This window comes from Oryctolagus cuniculus, chromosome 16 (genome assembly GCF_964237555.1).
Source record: "Oryctolagus cuniculus chromosome 16, mOryCun1.1, whole genome shotgun sequence".
NCBI classification, from domain to species: domain Eukaryota; kingdom Metazoa; phylum Chordata; class Mammalia; order Lagomorpha; family Leporidae; genus Oryctolagus; species Oryctolagus cuniculus.
Window position 1 is genome coordinate 51,698,710 of NC_091447.1, and position 21,970 is coordinate 51,720,679.

At 63.4% G+C, this 21,970-nt stretch overlaps 1 protein-coding gene across 12 annotated transcripts in view; it reads right to left on the reverse strand.

Moving 5' to 3' along the window:
• CAMK2B (calcium/calmodulin dependent protein kinase II beta) overlaps positions 1–21,970 on the reverse strand; it is a 77,130-nt gene that overhangs the window by 18,249 nt on the left and 36,911 nt on the right. For all 12 annotated transcript variants that reach the window (XM_051853040.2, XM_051853045.2, XM_051853044.2 and 9 more), the window contains exons 3-6: positions 16,841–16,900; positions 10,306–10,360; positions 6,585–6,650; positions 2,940–3,012 (exon numbers count right to left, since the gene is read on the reverse strand). In XM_051853040.2, coding sequence (XP_051709000.2) covers positions 2,940–3,012; positions 6,585–6,650; positions 10,306–10,360; positions 16,841–16,900 — 254 coding nt within the window. The remainder of the gene's footprint in view (positions 1–2,939; positions 3,013–6,584; positions 6,651–10,305; positions 10,361–16,840; positions 16,901–21,970) is intronic.

Consider the following 21,970-nt stretch of genomic DNA (forward strand, 5'->3'; position numbering starts at 1 on the left):
AAGCTGCTCAGGCCCTACCTCAGGGAGTGCCACCCTGCTCCAGGTGCAAGGCAGAGGCAGCTGGGACTGGGGACAGCTGGCACGGAGGGCCTGAGAGGTCTTAGGGCTGCTGGGCCCAAGGGACCGTCCTGTCCAGCTTCCAAACCAGCATGGCTCCTGTGCGTCCTCAAGGCCGCACCACCTCCCGGTGGAGGTGCTCAGAGCCCAGCAGGTGCACCGCAGCCAGCCTGACCTCTGACCACCAGGGGGCTCCCAGGCCCTCGGGTCACTGCAGCAGCAGCCGGAGACCAGCCAGCCAGCCTGACCTCTGACCACCAGGGGGCTCCCAGGCCCTTGGGTCACCGCAGCAGCTGCCCGAGACCAGCCCTGCATCCTACAGACACCGCTGCTTACGGTGGCCACCAGGGGCTGGCGCAGCGGGTTAAGTCACTGCATCCCATATGGGCTCCAGCTCCACTTCCCATCCAGCGCCTCGCTGATGCACCTGGGGGGAGCTGGATGGAGCTGGGGGCAGTGCTCGGTGGGCAGGGCCACAGGGACCTGCCTGACCCAGCCCTGGCCGTTGCAGCCATTTGGAGAGTGAACCAACAGATGGAAGATCTCTCTCTCTCTCTCTCTCTCTCCCTCTAACTCTGCCTTTCAAATAAATATAATACATCTTAAGAAAAAAAAAAAGCCAGCCGGCGCCGCAGCTCACTAGGCTAATCCTCCGCCTTGCGGTGCCGGCACACCAGGTTCTAGTTCCGGTTGGGGCGCCGGATTCTGTCCTGGTTGCCCCTCTTCCAGGCCAGCTCTCTGCTGTGGCCCGGGAGTGCAGTGGAGGATGGCCCAAGTGCTTGGGCCCTGCACCCCATGGGAGACCAGGAGAAGCACCTGGCTCCTGCCATCGGATCAGCGCGGTGCGCCAGCCGCAGTGCATTGGCCGCGGCGGCCATTGGAGGGTGAACCAACAGCAAAGGTAGACCCTTCTCTCTGTCTGTCTCTCTCTCTGTCCACTCTGCCTGTCAAAAAAAAAAAAAAAAGTCACTAAGGAAGACAAAATGCTGCCATGTGATCTGCTTTGAACTCTGGCTATGAACTCAGTCTAACACGTGAGTGTGGCCCCTGGACCTGAGGCAGGAGGACCCTTGCTGCCCTGAGCTTGGACCCCACACCCGCACGCAGACCCAGAGCTCACCTGAGGGCTCCCAGGCTCCCGGCAGAGCAGCCAAACACAAGCCCGGTGCCCCTCGGCAGCCCCGGCGCGCTGTGGCCTTGCCTACGACTCCCTGTCCCCTGCCGACAGGCAGCTCCCTGTGGCCCTGCCCACTGAGCACTAACCAGAGACCCCGGAAGACCTTGATTTTGCAAACGTGATTGAGCCAAGGGCCCCAAGCTCCCGCACACTCCACAGAGAATCTGAAAAGAGGAGGGCAGGGGCTGCTCCAGCCGTGCCCCCGCCCCCTAGGAAACGGACCAGGGCTTCTTCCCACGCGGAAGACAGAGCCTCAGGTGAACCTAGCCTCTGGGAAGCACTGGGCGAGGAGGCCTAGGGGACAGGCTCCACCCCAACGCCCTCGCAGCTGGGAGATGGCGCCCTCTGCCGCCCCAGCGGGCTGCAGCCTCGGCTCAGGGCTCAGCTTGGCGGCCCCAGCAAGCTCTCTCTCCAGGACAGGCGGCACGGCCTGCCACTCAGCAGGTGAGAAGCCACAGCAAGGACTCTCTTGTCCTCAGAATGGGGGGGGGCGGCAAAGTTAACAAAGTGCCAAGGTCACCCACACATGGCCCCCACGTAGGAGGAGGACCCAGAATCGCTCCTCCTGGGGCCCTGACTGATAAGACGGCAGGGCCTGCCCGGCCGCACAGACCGGAGGGGTCAGGAGGGGGCCACAGGCCTGCTCGGTGTGAGGCCCCCACCCCACTGAGAGCATGCTGAGATCAAGCCCCCCGGTGGCCGGTGCAGTGGCCAAGCCCACATCCCATATCCAGAGGCCTGGGTTTGAGCCCAGCCCCACTTCCAACCCAGCTTCCTGTTCATTTACACCTTGGAGCCACGGGTCATGGCTCAAGTACTTTGGTCCCTGCCACCCACGTGGGAGACCCAGATGGAGTTCTGGGCTCCCGTCTTCGGCCTGGCCCAGCCTTGGCTGTGGTGGGCAGGTGGAGAGTGGACCAGCAGATGGAAGAGCTCTCTGTCTCTCAAATAAAATGAAAATAAATAATCTTTTCAACGACGGACAGAAAGTCTGACCTCACCCGGTACAACCCCTGTGGAAAGCTAGCCTTGGGCATGCTGGGGCCGGGGCCCTGGGGTCCACACAGCCTCTGGCCGAGCCAGACCCTAGAGAAGGTGGGCTGAGGGGGCAGAGCAGGAGGCTGGAGGCAAGGAAGCGGGAGAGAGGCAGGAGGAGAGGGGAGGGTGACAGCCCGCCCTGTGCCCTGGGGTGACAAACCTTGTGCACAGAGCATCCGAGCTGTGAAGAGGCTGGCAGGAGTTGGCAGGGGGAGCCGGCTGCCGGCACCTGCCACACGCCCCTGTCGGGCTGAGTCTGGACAGGAGCCCAGGAGGTGAGAACCTGAGTGCACGCTGGTCAACAGGCCCATTTCTGAAGACTGCCCTCCCCGGCCCTGGGCTGGAGGCGCCGGAAGGGACGTGAGCAGACGCCCCGCCCACATGCACACACGCAGACTCACGGGTGCACATGCACCAAGGCACACATGTACCCACACACGGACACACAGTGCACAGACAGCCCATGCACACGTGTGCACCCACATCACACACACACACGCATCCCTCCATGCAGTGCACAATGCCCACTGCACACACACACGTCACAGACGGCACACACTCCTCCGTGCGTGCACACCCATGTGCCTGTGTCCTGCAGCCCCACTCGGCCCTGGCTGGCCTCGCAGCTCCGCTTAGACACCTGGCCAGGTGTGGGGCGGGCACTCACCTTGAGGTCTCTGTGGACGACCCCCATTTGGTGACAGTGCAGCACAGCCTCCAGGATCTGCTGAATGCAGTGACTGTGGCAGACAGCAGGAGGGTTAGTGCTGGGGGGGGGGGGTGCTGGGGCGTGGCCTCCGGGCTGGGGCTCCAGGGAGCGGGTGTGGAAGCCGGCAGGAGGGGCCGCGGGCTCCTCCCTCCCTCCCAAGGCCAGCTGTGACTCCCACAGGACACCCCCATGCTCAGCGCCCCCTCCCCGACCCACACAGCCACTTCTGACCCTTGGGAGGGAGGCATGGCAAGGCGTGTGGGCAAGAGGGAGGGGAAACCACGGCAGGGAAGAGCTGCAGCGGCCAGAGCCAGGGCCCGGGGTGCAGGGGGCGCCCCCAGGACCGGGCATGTGCCTGTCGCTTCATTTGGGTAAACTGAGGTCTCCCTGGCTGCACGGGCTGCCCCGCCCAGCTCCTGGGGTCTGCAGGAGCAGCGGGAACCCAGGGCCCTGCTTCTCCGCCCTCCCGCTGGTCTCCCGGCAGCTCCCAGCAGCAGGGCTGGAGGCGGGGTCTCTGAGCTGCCTGCCCTGGGGCACCTCCCCGGCACCACTGCTGTGCACGGCCAGCCCAGGGCCTCCCAGCTCTGAGTGCATTGCAGCCTCAGCCTGCCTCCCCCGCCTCCTGCTGCCCCTGGAGCCAGGCTGCCCACCCAGGGACAGCCCAACGCCGCAGGGAGAAGTAGCCACAACCATGGAGACCCCCAGCTGGGCCGGGGGCACCTGCTACAGGCTGCCTGAAGCCCACCTGCCGGGGTCCCCTCGTGGTCCCTCTAGGTCAGGTGTGGGAGGCGCAGGCAGATCCCTGCAGGACCCACCCGTCCCAACGGCGGCAGGAGGGTGAGCTGATGTCCTGCCCTGACCCTCCAGCAGCCCACCCTCTCTGGCCAGCTGGTCAACGGCTGCGAACCTGACTTTCTTCCCCCAGAGTTGCAGCCGTGCAACCCTACTGGGGTGACCGTGCCTGAGGCTGGTGGGGCGCAGGAAGCCGAGGTTGGGCTAAGGGAGAGGCCCCCGCGGAGCCTGAGTGTCAGTGTGGCCAAGGGCTGGCAGGGCAGTCCCTTGCCACCCCAGATGCCTTGGCCTCCAGGACACGCGCCGGGGCTACTGGGGCTGAGCCTGAGACACCCTTCTCCATAAGGCAGTGAGCAGGGGGCTCCACGTGACCCTCCCAGGGGCTGAGGCTGGCCCTGGGCAGGGCTGTCCACAAGGCTTCCTTTCCCTCTCCATGCCTCAACCTCCAAAATCACTGCCCCACCCCCCAACAGGTCCCAAGCCGCTGCCCCCCCCTTACACTGCCCCGCCCCCAGCACCCTGTACTGGAGCTCCGACAGGCAGCAGGGCTGGGAGAGAAAATGGAGAGAACCCAGCCCAGAGCCCCGGGTCTCCTGGGCCAGCTCCAAAGAGCCAGGGTGCCCTCTACCTGAGAGCCCCGGTGGGGGATGCAGGGAGGGGCTCCCTAACTCTGCAGTTTGCCGGAGGTTCTGGGACCCGAAAAGCCCAAGCAACTCCTGAGGACTTTGGAAAACCCCAGCTCTCCCCACTGAGCCCACTGAGGCCACTGGGGTCCCAGGTAGGGGCCCTGGGGTCCGGGCATGCAGGGCTCCCTGCGGGGGAAGCCAAGCCCATCGGACACAGCGTGAGAAGGGGGGGCACAAGGAGGGAGGCCGAGGCCGCCCGCGACAGGCCAGAGGCTGACACTACCGAGTGGCCAAGGTGGCCACCTGTCCCCCTTCCTCTGGCCTCTGCCTGAGGGCCCCAGCACTGGGGGAGTCTGCACACGCCAGGCATCTCCTTTGTACCCCCAAACAGGGGGAGCCCAGGCCACTCAGAGGGCAAGATGGGCCCAGGGCTGAAAGACACGGGGAGGGGCGTGGGGGACGGGGCGGGGGGGTGGAGGCGGGGCATGCGCAGGTGCTGCAGAAGAGGGAGAGTGGCAGGCCCTGGGCAGGTGCAGTCCCGTGTGAGGAGGGGAGGCGCCAGGCTGCCCCGGAGAGCACTGGGCCCAGCCCAGGCCACACACACACACACACACGCACACACACACAGTCTCTGCAGGTGTCTGGGACGCCCAGGCGGCAGGCAGCACCGGCTCTGTGTAGCTCCAACCAGTGTTTCAGAGCGGGGTGTGGGGGCTTCTTTTCTTGCAAGGAGACCACACAGAAAGCCTCCACTCAGTGGGGACCGAATGTGTGCAGGCAGTTTTGTAAAATACAAGGCCCTGGGCTGGCGCTGTGCCACAGCAGGTTAATGCCCTGGCCTGCAGCAACGGCATCCCATATAGGCTTCGGTTTAAGACCCGGCTGCTCCTCTTCTGATCCGGCTCTCTGCTGTGGCCTGGGAAAGCAGTAGAGGATGGCCCAAGTCCTAGGGCCCCTGCACCTGCGTGGGAGACCTGGAAGAAGCTCCTGGCTCCTGGTTTCAGGTTGGCGCAGGTCTGACCGTTTCGACCATTTGGGGAGTGAACCAGTGGATGGAAGACCTCTCTCTCTGCCTCTACCTCTCTCTCTGTAACTCTTTCAAATAAATAAATTTTTTAAAAAAAGAAAAACAGGCCCCTCCTCCAGGAGCCTTAGAAAAAGCCGGAGGCTGTACCCTTTGGGGGCTGGGGCCCAGGGGAGCCCCCTCCTCCACCACAGCCAGCCTGGACCCTCGCACCCTCCTGTGGCGACAGGTAGGGGCAAGTCACAGAGAGCCGCTCCCCCTAAAGAACCCTCGTTTTCCCTACTAAGAAGCTAGTACACACTCATTGAAGAGTTTGGAGAAGATGAAAGACCTAAACTCCACAGAACAGCGCCTGGGGGAGACCCCCATCCCCGTGTCTTCTTCAAAGGCAGAGCCCGTGGGGCAGGGCTGTGCAGCCTGGGATGCACTGTCGCCGGTCAGGCGTGCACCCAGCAGGCACAGGTAGCGGTCACCTCCCCGGCTGACACCAGCCACCCCTCCGCCTGGCCTTGGCAGCCACACCACACCCAGCTGTCTCCGAGCCCCTCACACTTTCCATCCCAGCGAGGGCCGGTGGAGGGAAGGGCTGCCCTCGGGTGCCCCGGGAGGCCCCAGCCCGGATGGCATCAGCGCCCCTCAGTCACCTCCCACAGCAGGGCCCTGGGTGTGCTGAGCAGGGATGCAGGTGGCCTGTGCGTCCCCCACCCTGCCTGGCGCAGTGCTGGCTGCTAGCCAGCCTTGGCAGCACGCCCGGGCTGGGTGGGCCTGAGGGGACAGTGAGGGGACTGTGGGAGAGCCCGGGGAAGGTGGCACCTGGCCCAGCTTTCTGGGAAAAGTGTTGGGAGGTAGCAGTGCGTGTCGTGGCTGGGGAATGAGATGGCCCAGGGAAGGGATGGGTGGGAGGACGGCCCTCCGGCTGCTGCCTGCCCCTCCAAGGCCTCTAAGTGCCCACCCAGGGACACACAGCAGGCCCTGGGCCCCCAGGCCACCCCACTCTGCTCAGGGACACTCAGGTTGCCCTGACAGCTCAACACGTCCACTTGGCTTCCCTCCAAGGGCTGTGGGAGGAACGGAGGAGCCTGCTCAGGACTGGCCAAGGATTAAGGGGGGCAGGAGTAGGGCTGAGGGAGGGACAGCAAGGAAGGCAGGCTCTGCACCCACCTGGCATCAGCCTCGCTGTAGTACTCTCTCGCCACAATGTCTTCAAAGAGCTCCCCACCAGTGACCCTGAGTGAGAAACATACGGGATCATGGATCCTGTCCCCTCCATCACCTTCATCACCACCACCACCAACACCACCACTAACTTCACCATCACCATCATCATCGCCTTCATCACCACCACCACCGTTAACATCACATTACCATCATCATCACCACCATTAATGTCACATCACCATCATCATCACCTTCATCACCACCACCACCGTTAACATCACATTACCATCATCATCACCACCATTAACGTCACCACCACCAACACCACCATTAACATCACCACCATCACCATCATCATCATCATCACCTTCATCACCACCACCACCATTAACATCACATTACCATCATCATCACCACCATTAACATCACCATCACCTTCATCACCACCAATACCACCATTAACATCACCATCATCACCTTCATCCCCACCACCACCATTAACATCACATTACCATAATCACCGCCACCATTACCATCTTCATCTACACCACCACATCACCATCACCTTCATCACCTTCATCACCACCATCCCTACCTCTGCCCTATGACCAATGTCACCTGGAACTGAGTGATGACACGTACCATTCACCTGCTCACAATCACGCATGACGCTGGCACTGTTATCCCCCACTTGCAGACAAGGGAACTGCTCCCAAGGGGCCAAGGACTTCCCCAGAGACCGCAGTGCAGGAGACTGGAGCGCTGTGCCCGGGGCCTGTGACGCTAACTCCCAGTCTGAGCTCGGACTCCCCTCCCCAACTCCATCCCCAGGGCCAGCACCGTGGGGGAGGGGCTGGCTGTCTCGTGGAGCTCACAGGAGAACCGAGGGGAGCCTCTGTGCACCCCCCTCCTGCCCTGGCCCCTCCCAGGGCACGGTCTCATGATCAGGGCAGACCCCAGGGCAGGCCATGAGGACCCCAAAGGGTCTGGGCTGCCAGGGGCCCAAGGACAGGCAATGTGGCATGGCACAGAAGGCAAGGGAGGGGACAGGCGCAGCCCCTGGGTTTGCCCACCCCTCCCCTACTCAGCCACTGGATCTGCCCAGGACCCGTGCCCCACCCCCCGCAGAGGCTCCGGCCCTGAGGGCTGGGGGTGCCCTGTGCATGCGGGCACCTGAGGGCACCCTCCTTCTGGCTAGTCCACCTGCACTTCAGCCCTCACCCCTTCTGCAGGGGGAGGCTCTGGTCGTCCTCACTTTGGTGCCTGGCACCCAGGGCTGGGCTGGCCCGCAGCAAGGACTGGCCCGGGCCTGAGGAGTGAAAAGCCACGCCAGGGAGGTCCCAGCAGCCCTCAGGGTGAGGATGCGCACGGCCTCTGGAGGAGTGAGGCTGAGGGCGGTGCCACCGAGGCAGGGCAGGGCCGGGAGAGGCCGCTGTCCTGGGCAGCTCCCTACCGTGTCTCTGTTTCTGTGTGCACACATGTGTATGTGGATGTGTCTCTGTGTCTCTGTGTCCGTGTGCACACACATGCATGTGGATGTGTGTGTGTTTCTGAGTCCGTGTGCACACATGTGCATGTGGACACATGTCTCTGTATCCATGTGTCCGTGTGCACCCATGTGTATGTGGGCGTGTGTCTCCGTGTGCACGTGGATGCATGTCTGACTTCATGTGTGCTGGTCTGCACACACATGCATGTGGACACGTGTCTCTGTGTCCGTGTGCATACATGTGCATGTGGATGTGTGTCTCTGTGTCCGTGTGCACACATGTGTGTGTGAACGTGTCTCTGTGTGCACGTGGATGCATGTCTGTGTGCATGTGTGCTGGTCTGCACACACGTGCATGTGGACGTGTCTCTGTGTCCGTGTGCACCCATGTGTATGTGGACGTGTGTCTCCATGTGCATGTGGATGCATGTCTGTGTGCATGTGTGCTGGTCTGCACACATATGCATGTGGACGCGTGTCTCTGTGTCTGTGTGAACACACGTGCATGTGGACGTGTGTCTCTGTGTCCATGTGAACACACATGCATGTGGATGTGTGCCTCTGTGTGAACACACGTGCATGTGGATGTGTCTCTGTGTCCGTGTGAACACAGTGCATGTGGACGCGTGTCTCTGTGTCCGTGTGAACACACGTGCATGTGGACGCGTGTCTCTGTGTCTGTGTGCACACATGTGCATGTGGATGTGTGTCTCTGTATCCATGTGTCAGTGTGCACACATGTGCATGTGGACGTGTCTCTGCGTCTGTGTGTGCCTGTGTGCACATGTGTGTATCACCATCATCACAGGTGAGTGCCCAGCCCCAGCCCACATGAGAGCTGACCTCCCCAGTGCTGGGGGTGAGCTCTCCAGGCCTCAGCGTGTGCGGCCCAGAGCAGGCTCTGTGGACCTGGAGTCCAGGCACTGGACAGTGGCAGAAAGGCCACCAGGCAGCCGGGCTGCAGCCCAAGGACACCGCCTGAGCTGGGCTGGGCCAGGTGTGCTCAGAAAGCTGAGCCTGCACAGCCTGCCAAGGCCACCTCCGTCCCCTTCCCTTTTGCCACAGGACACGAGGAGCCTCCTTCCTCTGGCTGTGTAGACGTAGGCAAGGCCCCCGTGCCCAGGCATGGCAGCACCACACACATGCACACAGGTGTACAACAGGGCCCGCAGAGCGGCTCAGCCAGGACGGGCCGGGCAGCACCTCCCTGGTGCAGGGCCCAGGGGTCTGGGTGGGGGGTAGAGCCCCTGTAGACTCAGAGCCCTCCAAGGCTCTCCTGCCAGAACACAAGTGTGTGCCGGGCCAGCCAGGAGGCACAGCAGCCTCCCACGTGGGCACATACACACATGAGCACACACCACCCCCTCCCCTTCGCAGCTCCAGAAACACATTCAGTCATCCGCTGGTCCCCAGGGGCCCCAGGCAGGGCCAGCCCCAGCTCAGGGCACCCAGGGCGGGGCGAGCAACCTCCCTGCCTGAGAGACACGCGTTTCAGGGCACAGCTTCTGCCCCAGCAGCCCTGGTCACCCAGCTGTGGTCCTATGGGACTCACACAGGGGACAGAGAGGTGACCAAGTTCCTGCAGGGACTGCCCAGCCTCTCCTGACCAGGGGGCCTCTCCTGCTGCACTGATCCAGTTCTGCCGACAGGGCATGGGGTAACCATGACAACCGCACCAGGCGGGCTTCCCCAGCCTGGCTATTGCTTGGAGGCCACAGGGGCTTCCCACAGCTATGGCCTGCTCAGCCCAGGGTCCTTGGCACCGACTCAGGACAGCTAAATATAGCTGCTCAGCAGGAGCTGTGAGCGGGAGGGAGATGACATCACCGCTTCTAAATCCAGCAGGAAGTGAGAGGTGGCAGTGGCCCAGACGCCTCCTCACTCAGCGACTGCCCACAGGCGGGCAGGTGCACACACACACACACACTAGCCCACGGGCACCTGTGCACACACACACGTGCACACACACACACCAGCCCACAGATGGACGCACACACTTGCTGGCCACAGGCATGCACAGACGCGCAACAGGAGAGGTGGCGAATGAACCCGACTGTCCTGGGGGTGCTCCCCTCCCCTCCGCCCACCCGCTGTGTCCTGCAGCTGCTCTCTGTGGTGCAGGGGCCCAGCCCCATGGGACTCAGCAAACCCAGTGCAAAGCCAAGGAGAGGGGAGCGTGGGACCCTGCTGGGGCCAACACCGGGGGTGCTGCAGGGTCCCCACTCGGACACTCACAGATCGAAGACCAGGTAGTGGAAGCCCTCCTCGGAGATGCTGTCGTGGAGACGCACTGCGGGCACAGAGAAGTCATGAGCGGCGGCTGGGAGCCGGGCACTGCTCCCTGCCCACCTCAGGGCCCCCGGGGCTGCCTGCAGTATGAGGAGGGCCCAGGGGCGTGGCCGAGGGCAGAGCCCTGACGCCGGCGTCCGCAGGCCTCTGGCAGCGCCCCTGCCCTTCCTGCAGCCTCAGCTGCCTGCCTGGGTGCCCCGCAGGAGGGGCTCACCCAGCACAGCCCCAGACAGGAGCCCACGGAGCGTGACCTGGGAGAGGACACGATGGCCACAGGCCTCCCGCAGCCTCAGCCTCCGGGTCTGCGCCACACATGTGAGCAGACTGACGGCGTCGGTCCAGGTCTGTGCCACACGTGTGCACAGACTGATGGCATCGGTCCAGGTCTGTGCCACGCGTGTACACAGACTGACAGCATCAGTCCAGGTCTGTGCCACGCGTGTACACAGACGGAGTCGGTCCAGGTCTGCACCACACGTGTACACAGACTGACGGCATTGGTCCAGGTCTGCACCACACACGTGCACAGACTGACAGCGTTGGTCCAGGTCTGTGCCACACGTGTGCACAGACTGACGGCATTGGTCCAGGTCTGCACCACACACGTGCACAGACTGACAGCGTTGGTCCAGGTCTGTGCCACACGTGTGCACAGACTGATGGCATTGGTCCAGGTCTGCGCCACGCGTGTACACAGACTGACGCGTCGGTCCAGGTCTGCGCCACGCATGCACAGACTGACAGTGTCGGTCCAGGTCTGTGCCACGCATGTACACAGACTGACGACGTTGGTCCAGGTCTGTACCACGCGTGTACACAGACTGACGGCGTCGGTCCAGGTCTGTGCCATGCGTGTACACAGACTGATGGCGTCGGTCCAGGTCTGCGCCACGCGTGCATAGACTGACAGTGCCGGTCCAGGTCTGCGCCACGTGTGTACACAGACTGACGGCGTCGGTCCAGGTCTGTACCACGCATGTACACAGACTGACGACGTCGGTCCAGGTCTGCACCATGCGTGTACACAGACTGACAGCGTTGGTCCAGGTCTGCGCCACGCGTGCACAGACTGACAGTGTTGGTCCAGGTCTGTGTCATGCATGTACACAGACTGACGGCGTCGGTCCAGGTCTGCACCACACGTGTACACGGACTGACGACGTCAGTCCAGGTCTGCACCACGCATGTACACAGACTGACGTCTGTCCAGGTCTGCACCATGCGTGTACACAGACTGACGGCGTCAGTCCAGGTCTGCGCCATGCGTGCACAGACTGACAGTGTCGGTCCAGGTCTGTGCCACGTGTGTACACGGACTGACGGCGTCGGTCCAGGTCTGCGCCACGCTTGCATAGACTGACAGTGCCGGTCCAGGTCTGTGCCACGTGTGTACACAGACTGACGACATCAGTCCAGGTCTGCACCATGCGTGTACACAGACTGATGGCGTCGGTCCAGGTCTGTGCCACGCGTGTACACAGACTGACGTCAGTCCAGGTCTGCACCACGCGTGTACACAGACTGACGGCATCGGTCCAGGTCTGTGCCACGCGTGTACACAGACTGACGGCGTCGGTCCAGGTCTGCACACGCGTGCATAGACTGACAGTGCCAGTCCAGGTCTGCGCCACGTGTGTACACAGACTGACGGCGTCAGTCCAGGTCTGTGCCACGCATGTACACAGACTGACGACGTCGGTCCAGGTCTGCGCCACGCATGCATAGACTGACAGTGCCGGTCCAGGTCTGCGCCACGTGTGTACACAGACTGACGGCGTCGGTCCAGGTCTGCGCCATGCGTGCACAGACTGACAGTGTCGGTCCAGGTCTGTGCCACGTGTGTACACAGACTGACGACGTCGGTCCAGGTCTGCGCCACACGTGTACACAGACTGACGACGTCAGTCCAGGTCTGTGCCATGCGTGTACACAGACTGATGGCATCGGTCCAGGTCTGCACACGCGTGCATAGACTGACAGTGCTGGTCCAGGTCTGCGCCACGTGTGTACACAGACTGACGGCATCAGTCCAGGTCTGTACCACGCATGTACACAGACTGACGACGTCGGTCCAGGTCTGCGCCACGCGTGCATAGACTGACAGTGCCGGTCCAGGTCTGCACCACGTGTGTACACAGACTGACGGCGTCAGTCCAGGTCTGCACCACGCGTGTACACGGACTGACGGCGTCGGTCCAGGTCTGTGCCATGCGTGTACACAGACTGACGGCGTCGGTCCAGGTCTGCACATGCGTGCATAGACTGACAGTGCCGGTCCAGGTCTGTGCCATGTGTGCACGCAGACTGACGGCGTCAGTCCAGGTCTGCACCACGCGTGTACACGGACTGACGGCGTCGGTCCAGGTCTGTGCCACGCGTGTACACAGACTGACGGCGTCGGTCCAGGTCTGCACACGCGTGCATAGACTGACAGCGTCGGGCCCTGCAAGGTTCAGAGCCTGACTTGGAGCTGCAGAACAGCTGGGCCTGGCACATTCCGCCTCGTGCCTGTGGGGTCGGTGTGCTTGGTGACAACGGAGGGACAGGGGTTGAGGGTGACTTCAGCACAAAGCAGTCGATGAAGCGGCAGCCCCAGGCCTGCCTGCCCTGGGCCACCCGTGCGCCCTATGCCTGAGCAGCAAGAATGTTCCGGAACAACTCATGCTGGGCCTCGCTCTCGCATGTGAGGACTGCCTGCTGCTGGCAGTGACAAGGCACGTGCCCTGTGCCCACTGGCACCCTCACGGTGTTTGCCCAGGCGGTAGGTGGAGCGGGGAAAGGCCGAGCACCCGCAGGGCACCCCTCGGGACACCCACGGCCATGCGGGAGTGCCTGAGCTCAGGGCCCGGCTCCACTTCCAATTCCAGGTTCCTGGGAGGCAGCAGGGGAGGGCTCAATGCTTGGGCCCCACCACCCGCCTGGGAGACCCAGTTGGAGATCCAGGCTCCCGGCTCTGGCCTGGCTGAGCCACAGCTGTAGTGGGCATCGGGGAGTGGACCAGCAGATGGGAAACCTCCCTGTCTCTGCCTTTCAAATAAATAAAAAAAGAAAATTAAAAAAATTGAAAACATTGGAGGAATAGTTACATACTTCCTACTGGTCTAGAAGAAAAACTAACCAGCACATCAGATCTGTGAAAACACAGAGTTAAACAAAAAAACTGATCTGTCCCGAATTCTATTTAAATAAAGACACCAGACAAAAAGCCCCGGGAGCACACAGACTGGCAGGGGGCAGAGGCCGCCGAAGCCCAGGGGAGGTGCACAGAGACCCTGGCCATCTTCTTGCTCCGCTGGCTGGGGCTCTCCCCTGGGGGCTGCCCCTCTGCCAGGGGCATTCAAGGGCCTTGCTGGGACCAAGGCGAGGGCTCCAGGGCCGTCTGCCCATCCCAGGCAGCCAGCGGACCTTCCTCTCAACACCTGGAACACCCACGGGCCTTGGAGGGCTGACCCTGGTCCTGCAGGGCCTGACCAGCAGCCCGTCACCCCTGCCCCCTGCTCGAGCTCCTCACCTCTGCACAAAGACCCCAGAGCCTTTCATCCCACCACAACCCCCTGCCCAGCTGTCAGGGAACAACTGGCAAGGGAGGCCGACCCAAACCCGAGGCCAGTGCCAGGCCCGGGCAGGTGCAGACGCATGGAGGGGAGGCTGGGGGCAGCTGAGACGCCCACTCCCACTAGGGCACTGGTGGTGAGACAGACGCCGCCCCCATGGATCCGGGGGCCCCGCCGGCATGGGCAGCCTGAGTGCTGAAGGGCAAAGCCCAGCATCTCCCCCAGGGACGGAGTTCCCTGAGGCATCGCGGGGCACTGAGGGCAGCACGGGTGCAGCCCGGCCCCATGCCCAGGTGGGGACAGACCACAGACGCCTCAGCCGTCACCGTCACCGTCACCCGAGCAGGGAGCCAGCCCCACACTCGGCCCAGAAGCTCGTCCTGACAGCAGCCCCTGCAGCCCACGTGGGCCCAGGGCTCTGACCTGGGGCCCTGCTTCCGACGGTCCCAGGGCCCTGGGCAGCTGGAGCCATGCTCACGCCACCCCTTCTTCCAGATGACCCCCAACACCGGGCCCCTCACGGCAGACACTGCTGACACAGAACCCCGAGAGGTGAGGACCTGGCTGGCAGCCTGGACGGGGCTGGGCTGCTTCCTGGGAGCAGCAAAGGCCCGTGGGTCCCTCCCCGCTGCGGTCCTGGCTTGGGAACCCCACACACAACATGATGGCTCAGCCCTAGGTGCTCACACAGCAGCCACAGTGGGGACCACCAGGACCTGCCAACCAGAGGCCAACCCAGGGTTTCCGAGACCCAGCGATCCCAGGGTCCCAAAGAACTGGGAGTGTCCCTGCACTCGGGACTCAGACACAGCTGGCCCTGGGTGCCGATGGCTAAGCAAGGAGGAGGACTCTTGGTTACCCCGGGGAGGCAGTGGGCGGGGCACAGGCACCCGCGGTCACACCTTGCTGGGTGAAACAAGCCAGACTCCCAGACACGACAGCACTGCGGAGGCCGCTGGATGCCCCACCACAGCCGAGCTCACAGAGACAGGGAGAGGAAGGGGTGCCCGGGGCTGAGGGCCAGGGTTTCAGAAGCACCGGTTTCTGGGGAGACAGGTTTGGGAGTAGTCACCGGTGCAGGGCACTTGCCGGGGAGGGTGTCTGGAGTGCCTCAGAACCCCACCAGCATAGACGTAAGATTATAGGTGCTGTGTTATGCATGCTTTACCTTCATCTTTTTTTTTTAAAAGATTTATTTATTTATTTGAGAGGTAGAGTTACAGACAGTGAGAGGGAAAGACAGAGAGAGGTCTTCCATCCGCTGGTTCACTCCCCAGATGGCCACAACGGCCAGAGCTGAGCTGATCTGAAGCCAGGAGCTTCTTCCAGGTCTCCCACATGGGTGCAGGGGCCCAAGCACTTGGGCCATCTTCTATTGCTTTCCCAGGCCACAGCAGAGAGCTGGATTGGAAGAGGAGCAGCCGGGACTAGAACTGGTGCTCATATGGGATTCTGGCACTGCAGGCAGAGGATTAACCCACTGCGCCATAGTGCCGGCCCCCACCATGATCTTGACTGTGCTGGGGCCGGTGCTGGGGCGCAGCATGAGCTGCTGCCTGTGGCATCGGCATCCCATGTGGGCGCTGTTTGAGTCCCGGCTGCTTCACTTCTGACCCAGCTCCCTGCCAATGCGCCTGGGAAAGCAGAGGATAGTCCAAGTGCTTGGGCCCCTGCCACCGACACGGGAGACCCGATGGAACTCCTGGGTCCTGGCTTCCACCTCCCTGGTCATTGTGGCCATTTGGGGAGTGAACCAGTGGATAGAAGATCTCTCTCTCCCCACTCCCTCTAACTCAGCATTTCAAATAAATAAATATTTTCTAAAGACACTGTGTTCCTTGTTTTCTTTTCTGTGTCTCAGCTGTCTTCTGTCTCCCCTCTGCCTCTCCCTGTCCCTGTCTCTCCCTCTCTCCTTGTCCCTGTTTCTCTGTCTCTCTCTCCCTCTTTCTCTGTTTCTCTCTCTCCTTGTCTGTCTCTCCCTGTCCCTTTCTCTACCCTCTGTCTCTGTCTCTCCCCTCTGCCTCTCCCTGTCCCTGCCTCTCTCCCCACTCTGTCTCTCCCTGTCTCTCCCCTCTGCCTCTCCCTGTCTCTCTCTACCTCTCTCTCACTCCCTCTCCCTGTCTCTCTCTCCCCTCTGTCTCTGTCTCTTTCTCCCTGTCCCTGTCTCTCCCTCTCTTCCTGTCCCTGTCTCTCCCTGGTCTCTCTCCCCTCTTTCTCTGTTTCTCTCTCTCCTTGTCTCTGTCTCTCCCTGTCCCTTTCTCTACCCTCTGTCTCTGTCTCCCCTGTTTCTGTCTCTCTCTCCCTGTCCGTGTCTCCCTGTCTCTCTCTCTGTCTGTCTCTTGCTGTCTCTGTCTCCCCCTGTCCCTGTCTCTGTCTCTCCCCTCTGTCTCCCCCTGTCCCTGTCTCTGTCTCTCCCCTCTGTCTCTCACTGTCTCTGTCTCTGTCACTCCCCTCTGTCTCTCGCTGTCCCTGTCTCTGTCTCTCGCTGTCTCTGTCTTTCTGTCTGTCTCTTGCTGTCTCTGTCTCTCCCCTCTCTCTGTCGCCACTCACTCTGGGGAGGCGCAGTGGTCCTGATGACACTCAGTATCCCTCTGCACCTTGGCCCTGGCCTGGGAGGGGTGTGGATGCTGCAGGCCCTAGAGCTGGCTGCTTCTCACAGGCTGTTTCAACCCAGAGTCCTGGGCCCACCCTGGCACCGGCCCAGGAATCCACCCACAAGCACCCAACACGGCAAGGCCTGAGTTCCCGGGGGCAGGCTGCCGGATGCACACACGCACACAGCTGCTCCCGTGGCGGCCCATCCTTGACGCCACCACATCCACCCTGGGAGGAGGCGGGGCTGGGCTCTTCCAGGGAGAAGGAACAGGCAGAGGAGGGAGAGGGGAGGGGACGGCCCGGCCCCGCCCGGCCCCGCCCCTGCGGCTCACCGATGTTGGAATGCTTCAAAAGGCGGCAGATCCTTGCCTCTCTCTCCAGCTTCTGGTGATCTAGGGGCAGAAGAGGAGCGGATGTCAGCTCCCGGCCAGCAGCCGGCGACACACGCTGCCCCGGCAGGAGAGCCCCCGCAGGAGGCTCACAGGTGGCCCTGAGGAGGGCACACACCTGCCCGCCGCCTGGTCTCTGGGCAGACACCCGGAGCAGGCGCTCAGGGCGGGAGGCAGGGGCAGGTGGACAAGAACAGAAGCGACAGGCACTGGCGGCACAGCCTGCACCCTTCACTTGTCTGTCCTCACCCCACGCTCTCGGGAGCTTTCTGCTGATCCAAACCCGTCCTCCCTCGGGGTGCTAGCTGCCCCTCCTCCCACCTACAAAGCTCAGGGCCCAGACAGACAGACGGCCGCTGGGCACCCGGACCCCTAGTCCTCAGAGGCCACCGCCACCTGGGCAGCTCCTCCACAGGGTCCCCAAAGTACAGAACAACTTGTCAGCCAGAAACCTTATCTTCCCAACAGAGGGGCCAGGGAGATTTCAAGGCCAGTGGAGACGGTGACAGCAAAAAGTACCCCCCGCATTCCCACGGCCCAGAGAAGGGCAGGCACGCGGCTGCCGCCACACGGCACAGTGCAGCGGTCCCCACTGGCGCCCCAGATCCCAACAGCCTGCTGGCGGGAGAAGCAGGGCCCCAACTGCGCTCTTGTCTGCATCAAGGTCAAAGCTGGCGCATCCCAGAGGAACGGCCACGGACAGGACCGCGGAGCAAGTGCAGATGGTGCTGGCTCCTGGGAGGGGGGTGCCGGCGCCTGGATCGCCCGCCCTTGCCAAATGCCAAGCACCTAATTGTGCCCACCAAGGCGGCAGGGGCACGTCCTTCAACGGTGAGAAAGACGGCAGGCGCCAATTAGAAACGACCACTGGGACGCGGGACAGCTAGGCGGTCTGTGGCTGGGCCATCGCTGGGACCCGTCCTCTGAGGTGGGCACGGCGAGGTCTGGGGCACGGGCCACACGAGTGGCACAGCCTCCCTTGCACACAGGCGCCTCTCTGCAGAACTGGCTCTCTGCCCCGGGACTACCCCGGAGCTCCCCCGCCTGCCCACCTGGCTGCCATCTGCTTCTCGCCGGGTGCCTGGCACCTGGCACCCCACAGAAGGGAGGGCCCCAGGGGAGGCTCCAGGGCAACAGCGTGAGACCCCGCCCCAGCCTCTGGCTCCCTCGACCCCACACCCACATCCTGCTGCCGGGGGCGCTGACTCCCAGGAGGGGCGGCAGGGCGAGGGGCGGCTCATCTCCTAAGCGCTTGGGGATCTGCACACAAGTGAAGGCAGGGGTGTGGACTGATGCAAGCCTAAGGTGACGGGCTGGGCCGTGTGGGGGCAAGTCTGCGCACATGCACGTGTGCCCCCTCCTGTGCACCTGCTCAGACGCTGGGGGAGAGGAGTTAGCTGAGTGTTTCCCCTGCCAGAGGCGCAGCCCAGAGACATCACACAGCGCTCATTGCTCATTTATACCCCCATGAAAGCGCTTATCAGAAAACACACACACACAAAAAAAACACGAAACACAAGACAAAACAAACAATTTCACTGCAGGATCAGCCTACACTGGAGCCTGCAATTACCCACCCACGAGCCCGCATTCCGATGACGGCACAACAGCCTGCGTCCCCCGCCCCGGGGATGCCGGGCCCCAAGGCTCTGCCAGGTGATTCTGCCGCGAGATGCCACTGCGCGTGCTGCCAGCCCTGTCCCTGGGTGCCCTGAGGGCAGCAGGACCTGTGGGGCCCAGTGCTCGGCTAAGCCATGCCAGGGCTGCCCACAACCCCAGAGGCCATCAAGGCTGGGGTTCAAGGCCACAGCCTCTCGTGATGATGCCCAGATGCTCTCGGTGTGCGGGCCGAGGGTGTGTCTGCTGGGGACAACAGCCTACGCTCACAACACAGCCCCGCTGATCTGCAAACACTGCCCCGGGGGTGGCAAGGGCCCCGTCAGGGAGAGGAGGAGACACTGTGTGTGCCTGGGCTCCCCTCCCATGCCTCAGCCTTCTCCAGGGTCTGGGCGTCCCAGCCGGTGTGGGTCACCTGCTTGCAGCAGCAAGCAAAGCAGGTGCGCCTGCCGCAAGGACACCCTGTGGGCTCTGCCCCCTGGCCAGCACAGCCCATCAGAGAGGGACCACGGCCTGCAGCACAGCCACAGTAATGCAAGGACACCCTGTGGGCTCTGCCCCCTGGCCAGCACAGCCCATCAGAGAGGGACCACGGCCTGCAGCACAGCCACAGTAATGCAAGGACACCCTGTGGGCTCTGCCCCCTGGCCAGCACAGCCCATCAGAGAGGGACCACGGCCTGCAGCACAGCTGCACTAACGCAAGGACACCCTGTGGGCTCTGCCCCCTGGACGTCACAGCCCATCAGAGAGGGACCACGGCCCTGCAGCACAGCCACAGTAATGCAAGGACACCCTGTGGGCTCTGCCCCCTGGCCAGCACAGCCCATCAGAGAGGGACCACGGCCCTGCAGCACAGCCGCACTAACGCAAGGACACCCTGTGGGCTCTGCCCTTGGCCAGCACAGCCCACCAGAGAGGGACCACGGCCCTGCAGCACAGCCGCACTAACGCAAGGACACCCTGTGGGCTCTGCCCTTGGCCAGCACAGCCCACCAGAGAGGGACCACGGCCCTGCAGCACAGCCGCACTAACACACAGGCCTGGGGGCCTTGTACCCAGCTCTGGGGGGGGTCCGTAGCTCCTCTGGGCTGTGCCTGGGGGCCTTGTACCCAGCTCTGGGGGGGGGGAGGTTCCGTAGCTCCTCTGGGCTGTGCCTGGGGGCCTTGTACCCAGCTCTGGGGGGGGGGGTCCGTAGCTCCTCTGGGCTGTGCCTGGGGGCCTTGTACCCAGCTCTGGGGGGGAGGGGGAGGTTCCGTAGCTCCTCTGGGCTGTGCCTGGGGGCCTTGTACCCAGCTCTGGGGGGGGGAGGTTCCGTAGCTCCTCTGGGCTGTGCCTGGGGGCCTTGTACCCAGCTCTGGGGGGGGGTCCGTAGCTCCTCTGGGCTGTGCCTGGGGGCCTTGTACCCAGCTCTGGGGGGGGGGTCCGTAGCTCCTCTGGGCTGTGCCTGGGGGCCTTGTACCCAGCTCTGGGGGGGAGGGGGAGGTTCCGTAGCTCCTCTGGGCTGTGCCTGGGGGCCTTGTACCCAGCTCTGGGGGGGGGAGGTTCCGTAGCTCCTCTGGGCTGTGCCTGGGGGCCTTGTACCCAGCTCTGGGGGGGGGGGTCCGTAGCTCCTCTGGGCTGTGCCTGGGGGCCTTGTACCCAGCTCTGGGGGGGAGGGGGAGGTTCCGTAGCTCCTCTGGGCTGTGCCTGGGGGCCTTGTACCCAGCTCTGGGGGGGAGGGGGAGGTTCCGTAGCTCCTCTGGGCTGTGCCTGGGGGCCTTGTACCCAGCTCTGGGGGTCCGTAGCTCCTCTGGGCTGTGCCTGGGGGCCTTGTACCCAGCTCTGGGGGTCCGTAGCTCCTCTGGGCTGTGCCTGGGGGCCTTGTACCCAGCTCTGGGGGGAGGGGGAGGTTCCGTAGCTCCTCTGGGCTGTGCCTGGGGGCCTTGTACCCAGCTCTGGGGGTCCGTAGCTCCTCTGGGCTGTGCCTGGGGGCACAGCGTTGCTGAGAGGGAGCCGGTGAGCTAAGAGTAAGGAACCTTCTGCTGAGGGCAGTGGAGGTGAGGATTCTCAACCACCCCGTGGCACCTGCTGTGTGAAGCCCCATCAGATATAGAAACTGAGGCACAGGGACCAGCTCAAGGTGGCCAGGTCTGAAGGCCCAGGCTGGGAGCCTGGGGACAGGCAGGCAGCTACCCCCAGGGCCCCCAGGTCTGACCCTGGCCAGTGCTCCCCTGAGGAAGGAGGGCCTACCAGGGCGGAAGCCACAGACCCAGGACAAGCGTGTGTGTTAGGAAAGTCTCTTCCCTTCATTCCCCCTCGTGCAGCTGGGAAGTGAGCTGGGGAGGTCTCCCCACCTGCTCCTGACAGCGGGTGACAAACGGCAGGGAGGGTGCCATGGTGCCCGCCCCCAGCTGCAGGCTGTCCCTAGGGGGGCGTGAGGCTTGGGGCGGCGGAACAGGGGCAGGAAGCGGGGGCACAAGCTCCACCCACAACGGGGGGCTGTGCCCCGCTCCTCCCTACGCAGGGAGACACCCGAGCAGGCCGCGTGGGAGCTGCTCCGCTCCCGGGACCAGAGCAGCCACACTGCGCGGGTGCTGTGAGTCCCACCTGCTGCACGGCCTGGACGAGTGACACTGTCCCAGGCCACTCTGGACGACAGAACAAGGACAGGCCCTATAGGGCCTCATGGACTGCACGGGAATCGTGTGTGCCTAGTGTCACAAGTGCTCAGGGATGCCCCCACCCCAGCTGGGCAGCCCGGCCCCACCCCAGGGATCCCATCTGAATGTCAATGTGCAGCTGGCTGAGGGAGGGCCTGGGGACAGGGACCCTGCCAATGGGGACAGCCCTGCCCCAATTGCCCTGTCCTGGACACAGGGGGCTGATGTGCCAGGGGGCGCCGGGTTAAGGCTGCAGGGGCTCTGCTCCCCAGGCTAAGCAGGCAAATCTGAGCCCAAACCAATCATCGAGGCGGGGGAGATGTCAACCATCTTACACCAGCCAGGGTGGGCACAGGGACAGTGGACACTGACACTCTGGGCGGGGCAGCTGGAGGCGCCCTCATGGCTGGGACCACATCTTAGGGCTCAGGCCCTGCCTGGTGAGTGGCAGCTGTGTCCAAACCCCACTGGGGGCCTCAGTTTCCCCACTGAGAGGGTGGGGGAGGTGTGCATCCAGTCTTGCTGTTCCAGAGCTGCCCCAGGCCGGTGCCCTTCATGCCCCAGCCTCCTCACACAGCTGGACACGCATCTGTTCAACACTCGGGGACCAGGGACTCCACGCTCCACCCCTGCAGTGCACGGCAAGCCCTGCGGGCCCCAGGTGACCAGCCCTGCCCGGGGAGCCCCTTCTCCTTCACCTGTCTCAGCCACCTGCACCGTCCAGCAGCGTCGAGGCATCCCAGAGTCTGGGAGGGCTCTGGAGGTCCACACCACACCCGCACGTGCACCTGCCCACTGTCTGATTCCCGCACACA